The sequence below is a fragment of the Pipra filicauda genome, unplaced genomic scaffold, assembly GCF_003945595.2.
Source record: "Pipra filicauda isolate LSUMZ 115617 unplaced genomic scaffold, ASM394559v2 scaffold180_size1756469_pilon, whole genome shotgun sequence".
NCBI classification, from domain to species: Eukaryota; Metazoa; Chordata; class Aves; order Passeriformes; family Pipridae; genus Pipra; species Pipra filicauda.
Genome location: NW_024104288.1, coordinates 1,213,544 through 1,228,693, shown reverse-complemented (window position 1 = coordinate 1,228,693; position 15,150 = coordinate 1,213,544). Strand labels below are relative to the sequence as shown.

Here is a 15,150-nt window from a genome sequence, read left to right as displayed (position 1 = left end):
CAGAGCATATTTCAAGGAAATATAATTGAAGTGTCAAACAAGTGATGGCATTGGAGCAAGATAACTGGCTACTTATGGTCAGCATGTTCTGGTGTATATTCTACATGCTTCATCAGACCTCCTTTCTGACTAAACCAATGTCTTCTTTCCCTCCTTATCCTAATGTATATCCTAATGCTAATGCTCTTTATGAATTGTCAGGCATGTATTTTATATGTTATGGTTTCAATTAAAGTAGCACAACTGAAATAATGCATCATGTGTACAGGCAACCAGTGCTTTTGTAGGCACCATATCAACACAAACAGCACGCCCATAAACAAGGCCAGTACAAACAGCCTGATCCTGTTCTTATGCATCAGCAGTTTGGTCTTGCATGTTAGGTGCTTGCAATTGGGTCATGGATACACATGCACACACAACCTCCCTGTATTTATGCTGGAATGAGTCTCACCAGTAGCTTATCCACACCTGTGGTCTTCCCCACAGCAGACCCTTGTCCCTGGTCACTCCAGTGCCATACCTCAAATCACTTTTACCCATCGGTTCCACTTCTGTAACATCTGCACCTGAATTTGGTGTTTGTGACACCTTCACCTAGATGCCATTAGCCTTACATAGTATGACCAATGCAGTCTCCTTGGCACTGTTTGCCTTGCGAGTTCCGTTTCCCAAGGATTGGCACAACTGCTCTCCAATGTGGTGAACTTCCACATGGCTCCCCCTCACCTTCCCATGAAACCCAGCCAACCCTCACTGTACTACCTGCAACTTGTTGCACGTCTCTCTCTGCTGTGTGTTACAGCCAGCTGTTTCTCTTGACGTGCTTTGTAGTTTTTCATGGTTGATTAGCTGAACCTTAATCTCTGTGTCCATCAAAAAAAAAAAAGAAAAGAAAAGAAAAATGATCCATTATGAAAACAGAAATTGCTGTGTTTACTGTGTAGTCCCAAGAAGTGTCAATTCCAAATTCTGTCAATCAACCACAAGTTAGAAGAAGGGTTTTGCTCTCCATTTTTCAGTGATGTTTGCATTCTAATTTTGCATTACACTTATTGCATTTTAATCCTTTCCAACAGTACTTCAAGAACTGTAATATTTTTAGTTTATGTGCTTTCTTTGCAGTAAATGAGGATTGTTATCTAAACTGGATATTGTAGATTTTTTTTAAAAATACGGCTTTATGCATCTACAAAATCTTGGAAAAACTAGAGTGAAACTATCAACTTGTTATGATCTCATTCCTTTTACAAGGGCTGCTGAATGCCTCTGACCAGCAGACCCTTTTTAGCTATTTGTAACTTTACCATGCCTTTCTTGACTGAGATGAAAAGTTTTGTTCCCCTGTCTTTTCTGAGCCTTAACTGGTATTTTGAAAAATGTCTTCCCATTCCTGCAGAAAAAGAAGTTGTTTTGCTAAAGTGCATTACAAAACTTGGTTCCCAATGTTTGAGACAGGTGTCTAAAAGGTGACCCACACATCACCTTTCAGGTAGGGATTTAATTTCTGTTGTTACTGTGAAGTTCTCTCATGTTAAGAGCCTTTTGAAAATTTTTGAAATTGCCATGCTGAGTAGAATGCAGAAAGTGAAATCTCCAAAGGAACATCTATGCAATGTGTCCAGAAATTGCATGGCTGAAAAGAATTATGCCAATAATGACTTGCTGGGTGTCAGAATGGAGAGCTGAGAAGGAAGCTAAGTAAAAATACGGACAATACAATTTGAGGAGGAACTAGTGTGAATGGCATCACTTGGATGATTATGTGGAGAAGAAGTGGTCTGACAAGGAGTGGGGATAGGGAAGAATGGAGGAGAGGGGAGGTAACAAATGACATCTGTAATTTGGACATCAGGAAGAAGTTCTTCACAGAAAGGGTGACTGGGCATTGGAATGGGCTGCCCAGGGAAGTGGTGGAGGTGTTTAAGAAAAGACTGGATGTGGCACTCAGATCTAGTTGACAAGGTGGTGTTAGGCTGGACTCAGTTATCCTAGAGGTCTTTTCCAACCTAGTTGATTCTGTGATTTTTTTTGTAGCACAGTGGAATTGACTCATGGTCTGGTTATGACCTCTAGTAATCCTTGCTATGATTCTGCTGGTTTTATTGTAAATTCATTGCTTATAAGTTCTCTGTATTTATGCCTGTCAGATGGATAGGAGCATGAGGCCTGCAACATGAATGTTAATATTTTACTTTGTCAAATGCCCCAAACACTTAGCCATGTGTTATGTGCATATATATATGTGTATAGTCTACATTATTAAAACATTTTGAGAGTTCAGAAGTGGCATGAGTTATATATTGCAATTCTTGCTCACTGGATCAAAATTTGTCTTATAAAATGATATTGTTTAGTTATCCTAATATGTGACTGCTAGTAGTTAGTTCTGAAGTATTCATTTCATGCTGTGTTGCTGCCTGTCACAGAGGTGTTATTAATATTTTAATTATGTCTATCAGTGCCACTGTCAATATAAGACTACAAGATGAATACAATAAAGCTCTTCTGCACAGAGTACATTTGTTCTATGTTATTGTAGAACTTTAATTATAATTCTATAAAATCTGCAGTTGAATTTAGACATTAGTTGTCATCATAGCAAATAAAGAGCCAGATTCTCTGCCATAAGTCGAGTTGGTTTCATTAATGTCAGCAGAGTCTTACTGATTTACACCAACAGAAATTACACAAAAACACATTATATTTTACTACTTCTCCTGTGAGTTGTGCTGCTGCAGTGTTTCATGACTTTCATGACTCCTGGAATTACAGTTCTTTTTTTTCCCCCCACCTTTTCCTCTCTGTGCTTTCACTTTTTTGTCAGCCACTTGAGATAAAAAACATCCTTCCCTAGTTTGAGTAGTGTAGAAAAGTGTTTGATTTTGTGGTGTTTGCCCATAGCTATTTAGGAGGCATTTTAATTTTTACTTTTTCATTAGAGATAATAGTCAAAGTTTATGCAACAATGCTTTGGGCTTTTGTGAATGGGAGGCTGTCTGCCTGTAGCTTTTCTGTCTTCGTTCTGCACTCGTTGGCACATAAATGTTTATGGATGTGAGTGGATGTCCTGTCAGCCCCATAGTAGCACCCAAACTGCAAATAATTGAGCACCCGCTTGATTAGACCTACTTAGTTTATTATGGGGACCATGATGCACATCTCTTAGCTAGGTGTGTTACGGGGTCATTTGGTTAGAACATGGTCTCAGCTGTGACTCAGGAAGAAAAAAAGACCTCCTTAAGAAACAGGGTTCTTTCTGCACTGCTGTCACAGGAATAGTTGCTGTGAATCCTGTGATCAGTGCATCCCAGTCAGCCTTAAATGAGCTGACGTGGATACCAGTACAAATCTTGCTATGGCAGCCTCAAGTTTAGGCTGATGTGAAGTTGGACAGATTAAACCTGTACTGTGCTCTGCAATGCAGCAGCTGGGCTTCCCACAACACCCAAGCGGACTGGCTGAAAACTATATTTCAGACTTCTCACAGCTCACTACTCAAGTATTCACTTTTATAGAGAGTTGTCGTTACTGATGGATTCAGATTTTCAGCCTGACCTATCATCTGATGGAAACACTCTCTGGGGGTGTAGTAGTCTTTTCTGCATGGGAGAATCTCATATATTTTGCTGCAGTTAGCAGGCTCCTTCTTGTACTCCTGGCTTGCATCAGCAATAGTGTGGTCAGCAGAACTAGGCAGTGATCAGCAGTGGTGAGGCCAAACCTTGAATCTTGTGTTCAGTTTTGGGCCCCTCACTACAGGAAAGACACTGAGATGCTGGAGCAGATCCAGAGAAGGGCAAACAATCTGTTGAAAGGTCTGAAGCATAAGACTCATGAGGAGCGACTGAGAAAACTGGGGTTGTTTAGCCTGTAGGAAGGGAGGCTGATGGGAGACATTACTGCTCTCTAAACTACCTGAGAGAGGGTTAGAACAAGGTGGGGGTCAGTCTCTTCTCCCAGGTAACAAGTGACTGGATGAGAGGAAATGGCCTCAAAGTTGCACCAGGAAGATTTAGGTTGGATGTTAGGAAAAATTCCTTCATGGAAAGCATCATCAAGCACTGGAACAGGCTGCCCAGGACAGTGATTGTGTAAGCAACCCTGGAGGTATCTGAAAGGCGTGTAGATGTGGCACTTACGGACATGGTTTAGTGTTGGATTTGGCAGTTCTGGGTTAATGGTTGGGCTCAATAATTTTACAGGCTTTTTCCAACCTAAATCATTCTATGATTCTTTGAGAACTCGCAGCTTTATTCTGTGAATATTTTTTTTTCAGCTTCGTTGCTATTTTGGATCAAATAAAATGTAATGTATGTCACTGTTTCTTTTCTTCCTGGTTGTTCCCTGACTGGAACAAAAAGTACTCCACTTCTTCAGTAATTCATTTTTTTTCTCCACGAAATGGCCCATTCAGAGCTAGGTTCACAAAACTGCTCGATGATTGGAAACTGCATTTGCTTTTCAAAGTAATTCATGTCTTTATGTTGGCCAGTTTTGTCTTCTTCTCGGTGAGGTAAGCTCATGATTCCTGTTCCCCACACAAGAACATTCAGCACTCAGCATTCCTGGCCATGATGGTACAGCTTCATGTTGCATAAACGTGAATGAAATGCTCACTGAAGCAGAGGAGGGACCAAGTATGACACTTGTCAGATGACTCATTTGGCCTTGCTTCAGCTTGCCTGTGGGTAATGTTTTGATGAGATTTAACTGATGGACTTTGCAATGCAGCCTTATGCTGAGCAGGTAACAGTCAGTCATCCTTCAGTGAAGTGGGAGCTTGCTTGATGCCCATAATTTTATTTTAATAAACCTTCAAGTGAGTCACATTAAAATATCTTATTTTTAATTTCTCATGCAAAATCACTTAAAATTTGATGATTTAGTCTACATATATCCTCAAAACATTTTTTCAAAATTAATGTTTTATAAGTCTTTTTACCCCACTCTATTAGTTCTTCCTTTTCTCCATTTGACAAGGTATTTTTTTAAAGTAGCCACTAATTTTGCAGGTGTGCTATAAGTGTCAAAGACGGTGGTTCAGAGGTTATGAAAATGTGAAGTGTTTAATGTTTATCCTAAGAAAAGCAGCACTCATTCCTAGGCATCTGAAAGATCTTATCTATGGTCAAGCATAGCCTAATAAATGGGAACATGAATAATAGTAATAATAGTGGTTTTTTTCTTATTCTTGATCCAATTATATAGCTAATGGCTAACACACACCATTACTTTTTGTTGCCATTACGATGTCTTTCCTTAGGGAGTATAATGTTTGGGAAATTAAGTCATATATCCTCTATGTGGTTTATGTTCATATACTTATGTATGTATGTATACAAAAAGCATGTCCTTCCTTTGAGGTAATTAACTATAAAACTGACTTACTACAATTCCTTATTTGTCCTATAATGAGCAGTAGAGCTTTACTGATACACTGCTTTGTATCAGTATTATGTGGTTTGTTCCATTCAGTTTGGTTTATTTTCTGAAAGTACTTTAGCCTGTATGATTTGGCATATACAGAATAAAGCAAGCTATTTTAAAAATGTTTATCTAAGGTTAGAGATTAAAATATTATTAGATACTATAATGCTTTGCATTTGCAGTAAAGCTGTATTTAGAAATTGAGGGTTACAGGCTCTTTGGGAAGGACAGACTGGGAAGGCAAGAAAGAGAAATCATCTCTTAAGTGAAACAGCAGTTGGGAAGCAAGGAGCTCTGCTGTGGGGATGGAATGGCACGTAAACCAGCATGGGTGATACTACCAACATGTAGTGAGTCTACTATAGGACACGTGATCAGGAAGAAGTAGATGAGACCTTCAGACAACTGAAAGTAGCCTCTCATTCACACACATTGGTCCCCACGGGGGGATGTGAAACCACTCTCATAACTGCTGGTGGGCAACACAAAACAGTAGCTTTGTGGTACAGATGATTACAGAGCCAACAAGAGGAGAAGATTTGCTGGATGTCATACGTACAGAGAACGGCCAGTTGGGGAGATGAAGGTCAGGAGGAACCTTGGCTGCAACGGCCATGATACAGTGGAGTTCAGGAGCATGAGAGGAGGGCAGGGCAAGAAACACGATCACAGCCTTAGACTTCAGGAAGGCAGGCTTTGGCCTGTTTAGGTATCTGCTTGGAAGAATCACATGGTATCCCATGGTATCCCATGACCCTGGATTGAAGAGCAGTCCAAGACTGATCTTCAAGAAGTGTCTTGAGCTGGTTGATGGAGTATACTGTCCCACTCCACTCTGCAGTGGTGCAGCCTCACACTGAGCCCTGTGAGCAGTTTTGGGCACCACAAGAAGAAAGATATAAAGCTATTAGAGACCATCTAAAGGAGAGCTACAAAGATGGTGAAGGGTCTAGAGGGGAAGACACAGGAGGAACTGCTGGGATTGCTGCCTGGAGGAGACTGAAGGGAAACCTCACCATAGTCTACAGCTTCCTCACGAGGCAAAGCAGAGGGGCAAGCAGTGATCTCTTCTCTCTGGTGACCACTGACAGGACCCAAGGCAATGGCATGAAGCTGTGTAGGGGAGAATTAGGCTAGATTTTAGGAAAAAGTTCTTCAGCCAGACGGTGGTTGAGTACTGGAACAGGCTGCCCAGGGAAGTGGTCACAGCACCAAGCCTGACAGAGTTCAAGAAGTGTTTGGACAATGCTCTCAGGCACATTGTGTGATTCCTGGAGCTGTCTTGTGCTGAACCAGCAGTTGGACTTCGATGATCCTTCTGAGTCCTTTCGAACTCAGGATATTCTGTGATTCTGTGATCTTCTCCAAGATTTAATTTGGTCCATCCAACAAGCAGACAGCTTGGAAGCAGGGACAGGTGACCCAGGAGGAATAGAGATACTGTCCAATTGCGCAGGGGTGGGGTCAGGTAAACCAAAGCCCATGGTAAGTTGAATCTGGCAAGGGATGTGAAGGACAACAAGAAAGGATTTTACAAGTACATCTGCTAAATGGCTCAGAGTTGCTGCTGACAGAGGGCACAGAAAATGCTGATGTACTCAGTGGCACCTTTGCTTCAGTCCTTTCTAGCCTTTAGGAATCCCAGACCTCTGAGACCAAAAGGAAAGTCTGGAGCAAAGTGTTGTCCTTAGTGGAGGGTGATCATGTTAAGGAACACTTAAATTGGATGTAAACAAGTCCATAGGGCCTGATAGATTGCATCCATGAGTGTTGAGGGAACTTGCTTATGTCATTGTGAGGCCACTCAGTTATCTTCAGAAGGTTGTGGCAATCGAGGGAAGGTCCTGAAAGTGGGAAAAAACCAAATACCATGCCTCTCTTCCAGAAGGGTAAGGAGTGGGATATGGGGAACTACAGACTAGTCAGCCTCACCTTGATCCTGAGAAGGTGATGGAGTAACTAATCTCAGAAATTATTTCCATACACAGGAAGGACAAGAAGGTGATCCAGAATAGTCACTGTGGATTTACAAAGAGTAAATTATGCTTAAGCAATCTGACAGCCTTCTAAAATGATGTGGCTGACTTGAAGGGAGAGCAGTGGTTGTTGTTTACTGTTACTTTAGTGAAGCTTTTAGCAGTCTTCCATAACATCCTCAAAGACAAGCAGATGAAGTAATGGTGCAGCAAGTGAGGTGGATGGAAAAGTGGCTGAATGGCTGAGTCAGGAGGGTTGTGGTCAGTGGGTCAAAGTCCACTTGGAGGCCAGTCACTAAATCTGGTACCCCAGGGGTCGATACTGAGCTCAATACTTTACACATATGCATTAATGATGCGAAGGGTGGAGCAGAGTGCACTCTCAACAAGGTTACAGAAGGTAAAAAAAAGAACTGGGAGGAATGGTTGATACACTGGTTGGGTGTGATGCTGTTTAGAGAGACCTTGACAGGCTGGAGAAAAGGGCAGGCATTGAGGGAGGGACAACCCCATGCATGAGTATAGACTGGGACCTGATCAGCTGGAAAGCTGCTTGGCAAAAGAAGACCTTTGGTTCCTGCTGTACTCCAAGCTGACCATAAGCTAGGAATGTGCCCTTATGACAATGGCAGCCAACAGCATCCTGGACTACGACGTGTATTGCTGGCGAGTCAAGGAATGTGATCATTCCTCCCTGCTCAGCACTGGTGAGACTGCATCTGGAATCCTAGGTCCAGTTCCCCAGAGAGGTTGTGGAGCCTTCATTGTCAGAGATATTCAAAACCTATCTGAACACAATTTTGGACAATCTGCTCTAAGTGGCCCTGCTTGAGAAGGGTCTGGACTACATGATTTTAAGAGGTTGTTTACAGCTTTAATTGCTCTGTGATTCCGTAGCTTCTCTGATACACCTTCTCATCTTCAAGCAATCTGTTGGATTGTTAGTGCTTCCTGTGCAGAAGTTGTGCTTAAAGAATATGTTTGCATTTTGACCAGAAATTGCTTGGGTGTTGTTAGATTGTATTTAGAGGGCCATATCTGTGAATCTTTCTACGCATGATACTTCTATTAATGTGTGTAGAATGAAACCTATGATGCTGATGCACTTAATGCTCCAAAACTTCTGTTATTAAAGCCTTTATTGCTTTTATCAATTAATTTGCACTAAAGCTGCTACAGACCTTCTCAAAGAGATCCTATTGTTTTAGACACCATTGAGTTAGAAGCCTCTGTAAATTAAGCAGTACTGTATGAAGTTTTCAGGGATGAGAATTTGATGGGACCATACAGCTGAACTATTAGAGTGGTCTTTGATATACTCCTGCATGTGCCACTTAACACTTTCCAAACAAACCATGGTCATAGGTTGGGGTTTAGCACAGGCTGTAGGGGTCTTGTAGTCCCTACAAGACTTTTTGGACCTCTTAACTTCTGTTGTGGAGGTTAAGAGAATAACTACAGTGAGAAGTACAGTGCAGTAATAATGTTGGCACAGGCTGTTCCAGGCCACTTGCTCTCAGAGCCGGTGAACAGCCTCTGGCATAATTAATCTATTGGTATTGCTATAGTGACAGAAATAGTCTAGGCTAATAGTGCTTCCATATTACTTGGAAATACATAATAGGGAGGTGGGGGATATGGGGAATCTTTTAGTCCTTTTGCAGAACAGGACTGGTTATATATTGAGAAGTACCTGGGGAATGATAAATGAGGAATTGCTTGGAGAACACTTCTATCTTAGTAAAACTACATTTTCAGTTTTCATTATATATGAATATCCATTTTTGTCAGTTATCCAGCTGGCTGAAGTTATTTTTTGCCAAAGGAGAATTTTTTTTTTCCTAGAGAACCCAGGTTAAAGAAATTCTTTCCCTTCAAGGCTTGATAAAGGATACTTTAAACACATGCTGTGTAAATTTGAAAAGGTGCACTATGTTGTCACTGAATCTTACAAAATACATGAAGTGTAATGTTATTACCAAGCTGCTTGAGGCTTTGCATTGGTTAAAAATTGCATGGTACCCCACAGCCACTGTGGCCATCAGCAAAGGCAGTGCCTGTCAATGGCAAGCTTTGACAGGTAAGAGCAACAGTGCTGACAGGAGCAGGTATGCTTTAAGGAGAGATTAATCATCTGAATGGCAGAGAGAGTCAGTGAGTGGGTTTGTTCTCAAGCTTGATTTATGTGCCACTGTATCTTGCTTGGCATCTTATTGTTATAATGGATTATTCCTTTATAATTGCTTAGAAGGCCTTAGAAACTCCATTGAGATACGCAGGCACATGTTGACTCTGTATTTAGTCTCACAATTAGTTATAGGATACCTTTAATAAACAAGCAAAGTAGCAGGACTTTTCCATGGAAGTTAATGTTGTCATTGAGGCAGAAAATGCCTTCTGGTTGCCTATCAGTTGTATTAAGGAGGAGATCCACAATATGTCTGTCTGGTTTTGATTGTTGTGAGCAAGGTTGTGGCATTTTAGACTTTTTATGTGAAAGTCATCAGAGCATTTGTAGTACTGCAGGTTGCCAAGCAAAGAGGTGCAGAAACTTCACGCATCCAGACACTTCAGAGGGGTGTACAGAATTCTTCATCTACTTTCTGTGTATGATTTGTCATGATCTGTAGCTGACTTACTGAACAGAGCAGCCACGCAATACTTTCAAGCTGATATATTCCTATATTTATGGTTTAATTTAGTCTGATCTAAGATAAGATAATCATATACCCAGTATATTATCCACTGTGTAGTACATTAAAAATTGTGCAGTACATTAAAAACAGAGTCAGAAAAGCCCTCCCTGAGAAACAGTGAAAAAATTTCTGCTGGTATTATTTTTGTAATTGTGATGAATCTAGAAATAGAAGTGAGGTAGTGCTTGTTAACAGATATAGTACTTTTTACTGGGATGACAGATAGTTTGGGGAAAAAACCAACAAATCAAGCAAAACCAAATCCATGCTTTTGGGCAACAAGCTCTGGTTAAAAGCTTACCTGTTTTTCCAGGTGTGAAAGTTGCTCTAATAATTTGCTCTAATAATTAGGCAAACTGATAGTCAAAGTAAATTTTTTATCTTTTTTCATTTACTACCATTCCTACAAAAATACCATTGCTGCCTAAATAAATATGTTCTGTACAGCCTTGCTGAAAAACAGTATGCCTTCCAGTGTGCCTGAACTTCTTACATCATTCTTTATAGAGCATTCATTAAGATCATGAGGATGTGAGCACTCCCTAGAAGTGCTCCCCAGGCAGTTACTGTTGGACTTGGGGTCTGGTTTCCTGTGTACTTGCTCAGGGGACAGGCACATGCTGGGGAATGTGCTTCTGGTGTTGCCATTGATGCAGCTGAGCTTTGCTCCTGGAGCTGGCAGGACTGGGAACCTGTTTTGCTGGACTGTATCCAGATAGATGAAAAAGTAATTTTAGGAGTCAGAAAGTGCTTGTCTTACAGCATCTCCTCAGTGGATGTGCTTCCCCACAACTTGAGGACCTTACTTCCAGTCAGTAAAATCTCAGCCCTAACTTGAAAAGACTGAGAGCTTGCTGCTAGAGCCAAGGACATCAAATCCCTGCCATACCAGACTTACTACTCAGGCTTGGAGAACACCCATGCACTGTGGGTTCAAACTTGACTCTGAATGCAGTGTATGCTGTACCTAGGCCTTCAAACTGATAAAGGCAGCCCTCAAGGCAGCTGTCTGCCTTGTCATCTCCTGGACAGCTGAATTTAAACATTGGAATGGTGCTCTGAGCTCATCAGCATGAGTTCATTCCCTCCTGCAGGACCACCGTCTTTCTGATCATGGAACTACGAGAAATATGAAAGTTTGTATGGAGCAGGTGATGATGAGAGCAGCATGTTGGATCTTCATTTGCTGTTTATGGCCTTTGTGGATACCATGAAGTAAGTCTTCTTCACATTCTTCTAAGACTATAAATAATTTGGGATGGAGGTAATTTTCTTTCCAGGGATCACATCATTTGTCCGTGATTTCACTTTTTTTGGCACAGAAATGTGTACCGCAATGCTTAGCATACTTGTACCAAAGCTGAGCTTTCAGAGGCTAGTCCAAAATTAGGAAGGACAAAGTATTGCATCAAACCTTGCTGCCTTCTGATCTACGCACAGAATGTACTTACACAAGATTATTAGTATGCAAAACCCCCAAATATTACTTTTTTAAAAGTACAGTTATGTTGAATGTAGGACAGCACTTTACCATATTTAGTAAATACTGCCCATGTTGCTTTGTGCTCGACCCACCAGCATCATTCGTAGGATGCAACAATTATACAAGATAAGCTTTATTAATGAATTCAGATTTATATGATGGATCTCCTTGCTTTGTAGACTCATCTGCTTTGAAGTTTCTTCTGATCAATCATTAGCATATCTATACCTACTGAAGAATTCTCTTTTTATCTTTTAGAGGACGTGTCTTTCTGGCTAAAAACACAACCATTTCATTTTTTTAGTTTCAGTTTTTATAGTACAGTCTGCCATCCAATTTAATATTTATCAGTAGTAATAACTGACTGCCAGGGTATTTTCAACATTAATTCCGGGTGTCTGTGCACTGGATAGTCCTGCATTCAAAATTACTAAGCAGACCATGCAGACAGACACTTTGGCTGTAACTTGTTTGCTCATTTATATACAGAAGAATGGAGATGAATAGCTAATTTTGCTGCAGAGAGTTGTCTGCTCTGAATCCCAAATGCTCCATATTTTATAACTCCAGGAGCCTGGTCAAACCATTGTAGCAGCCGTTCACTGGTAGAAGGGATTAATTGTTCCAAACTTCCTTTTTTTTCTCTCCCCACCTCTGCAACTTTCACTAAAAGAGGATCTGAATCATGATTTAGAAAGTAAGTTAAAATACTTACAGTATGACCGATTTAAATTTCTCCTAAGGATTACACTGCAAGTGTAGTCTTGACTGAAGATCCATAAAGGAAAGAACATAAAAAGGCAAAGGAAGATACAGTACTGCAGAGGACCTAGATATGCAGATTTTCCCAACTGGATTGTGCCATATTGTTTCAATCTAAGGGATTGATCTGACCCTAACAGCACATAAAATGCAGCTTTATGCCCAGCTGTTCAATATGGAAGCTGCATTGCAGCCTCAATTTTACAAGAGCTGTGCAAAATGGAAATGAAAATCCAGCCTTCTGATTGCCCTCAGTTGTAGCTACGAGGAGATCTAAGAGGAAGAGACAGGTTTTGTTCTTGCAGAAAGCGCTCGGTTCATGCTCATGTTTTATTTCATCTGGCAACATGTACACAGCTTCAGGGTTGGATTAGTGACGGCTTTTCCTCCAAGGATCTAGGCTCTACTCTAGAAGATTTCGCAAACAGTGTAGTCATTGTAACTGTGAGAAAAGAGGGTGCCAGTGGCCATTCCCTGGGATCTGTACAAATAGGCTGTAACTGGGCTTGTGTGTGCTGGAATAATTAGTTATTTTAGTCTTGTTACTGTGAATTTACAGTGCCTCATATTTCCCATTTTAGTGAAATGGGAATATTTAGTGAAATATCCTTTCAGCGTGGCCAGAAGTACAGAGAATGCACGTTGATGTAGTACACTGAGGATAGCCATGCAGTGTTTGATGGATGGGGAGATAATAATGTTGCCAAGACTTTCCAATGTTTATCTATTTTCCACAAAGTCACCTCTGTCTTGCCTGGGCTAAGTTTTACTCAGGTGTTACTCTAAGTCAGGCTGCCTGTGGATTCAGAAAGGAATTAAATGTTGATTGATGTTTGTGCTAAGCTGTAAGAAAGCATCCTGGTAGGAGGAGAACAAGTTGGGGGTTTTTGTCAGTCTCTGGGAGGGGGCTGGAAGTAAGTTATGGAAATTACAAAGGCTTCTAGAAAGTTTTCCTTGTAATTTTTCCTGCACTGAGAGTCTGTAATGTCACAGGTATAATGTAGAGTGTTCCCAGTAGTCCAGAAGATTGACTGTGAATTTCGTCTTGGCAGTAGCAACACTTTTCCCACGCTGTACACAATTAAGAGGAATAGAGGGGTTTGCTGATGAGTGGCTCCTCCTCTGATGTCATCTCTACCAACTGTCCTTGCCTTCCCATTCCTCCTTCTGTTGCATGATTTGACTATGAAAAAATTCACCCTGCACTTGGTGTACTCACATTCCTTGGACTTTGTTTTTTCTCTCCCATCTTTACTCTTCAAAGATTGTATGTATGGCCTGGGGTTTAGTTGGTGCTTGAGTTTTGGCCCTTGTTTTCTCCCCCCAAGATGATGCTAGTGAGGATGGGATTTTTCTTTCACACCTGGGTACTCTGAATTGTTGCCAGGCATCTAACAATATTTTAAGGAGAAAAACTTAATGTTTATCTAAAAAGTCGTTTAATTTTTCTATCCTTCTGTCTTAGGAAAAAATTTCATTGGAGAACTGTAACAGATTTATTGCAGAACATTTTCTATTTTTTCTGCAGTTACAATGCTTTTGTTGTTTTGTTTTGTTTTGTTTTTTAAAGCTTTTTGTATTTGAATCAGATCATAATCTGGAGGTAGAAATACAGGTCCTACAACTGGCAGTAGAATAACCTACATAACTCTACAGAATGTGGGTGCAGAAGTTTAAATGAGACTTCTTCTAAAATGCATTATTTTGTTCCTACTATTTCACTTATAGCAAAACTATAATTGTCAGACATAATGTCCCCTGAATTGCTGGTGCTTGAGTGGATCTTATTCTTTCCACAATAGAGAGTAGATTGTAAACCATGTTCTACAAGGAATCTGATTGAAAATGTTAAAACTTTTCCAACATCTGTTTCTTATGTTTATGAACTGTCCTAGTTAGGACAACTGAGACCAGTTCATCATGGTATGGGTGTAACTCAAAACTGTGTATTCTATAGCCTTCCATACCATTTCCCAGAAACTGTTATCAATGAACCATTTACACCATCTGCCCATAGAGCCTGACTCCTCAGGCTATAAACTAGGTGTTAAGAGGCCTGTGAGATAGGAGGATGCTCCTGTCCTCACACCCTTTGTGGAACTCCCCGCCCTGAGGGAAGTGCTGGGCATTCCTGCCTGAACTACAGGATATATAATCTTGGAGTCCTGGAACATTTTTACCCATTCGTGGGATCCAGAGGAAGACTGCAGCTCATCGCTCTCGGCCAGACTTGGACCACCACCCTATGCTGGACTGCGGTCACCACTTTGACCAGACTACAACAGCTCTTCCCCCAGCATCTCACTGCAATCACCACTTTGACCAGACTGCAACAGCTCTCCCACCGGCAGGTTCTTCCCCTCTCCCTTCACTTTGGACTCAAGCGGGGCCCAAGGAACACCACTTTGTTCATGCCCCAGGGTACTGGGTTATACATTTGGGTTTTGTGGGTTAACACCAATTGTTTGTCTGTATGATTGTACTTACTGTATTATTGTAGTAAATTGTTATTCTGACTTATAATCTCTCCTTTGAGTTGAGTTAATTTCCCCTGCTGGTTAACTCTTAAACCAGCACATGAACCTAAGTAGTAAGGTGGTAGAGTTTAGTAGAACAGTGAGTAGGTTACTTAGCCACCGCTAAAGAAGACTTGTTGTTTTCTCTTGCCAGATGTTTTAATTAATTGTAGAAAATAGTAGAGTGAGCCATGCTTTTTTTTTTTGTTGCAGTTGTTTTAAACCAATTATGAGAATGTATGACTCATGTTTCGAAACAGAATTTAGAGAGTAATTTAATTTCCAGA

At 40.9% G+C, this 15,150-nt stretch overlaps 1 protein-coding gene across 4 annotated transcripts in view; it reads left to right on the top strand.

The window, feature by feature from the left end:
- The window catches only part of FRMPD4 (FERM and PDZ domain containing 4), a 299,385-nt gene that overhangs the window by 201,931 nt on the left and 82,304 nt on the right, over positions 1-15,150 (top strand). The window contains exon 2 of one of the 4 annotated variants that reach the window (XM_027725238.1): positions 11,197-11,317. The exons of the other annotated variants lie outside the window; for them this stretch is intronic. Coding sequence (XP_027581039.1) covers positions 11,271-11,317 — 47 coding nt within the window. The 5' untranslated portion in view covers positions 11,197-11,270. The remainder of the gene's footprint in view (positions 1-11,196; positions 11,318-15,150) is intronic. 4 annotated transcript variants of the gene reach the window in all.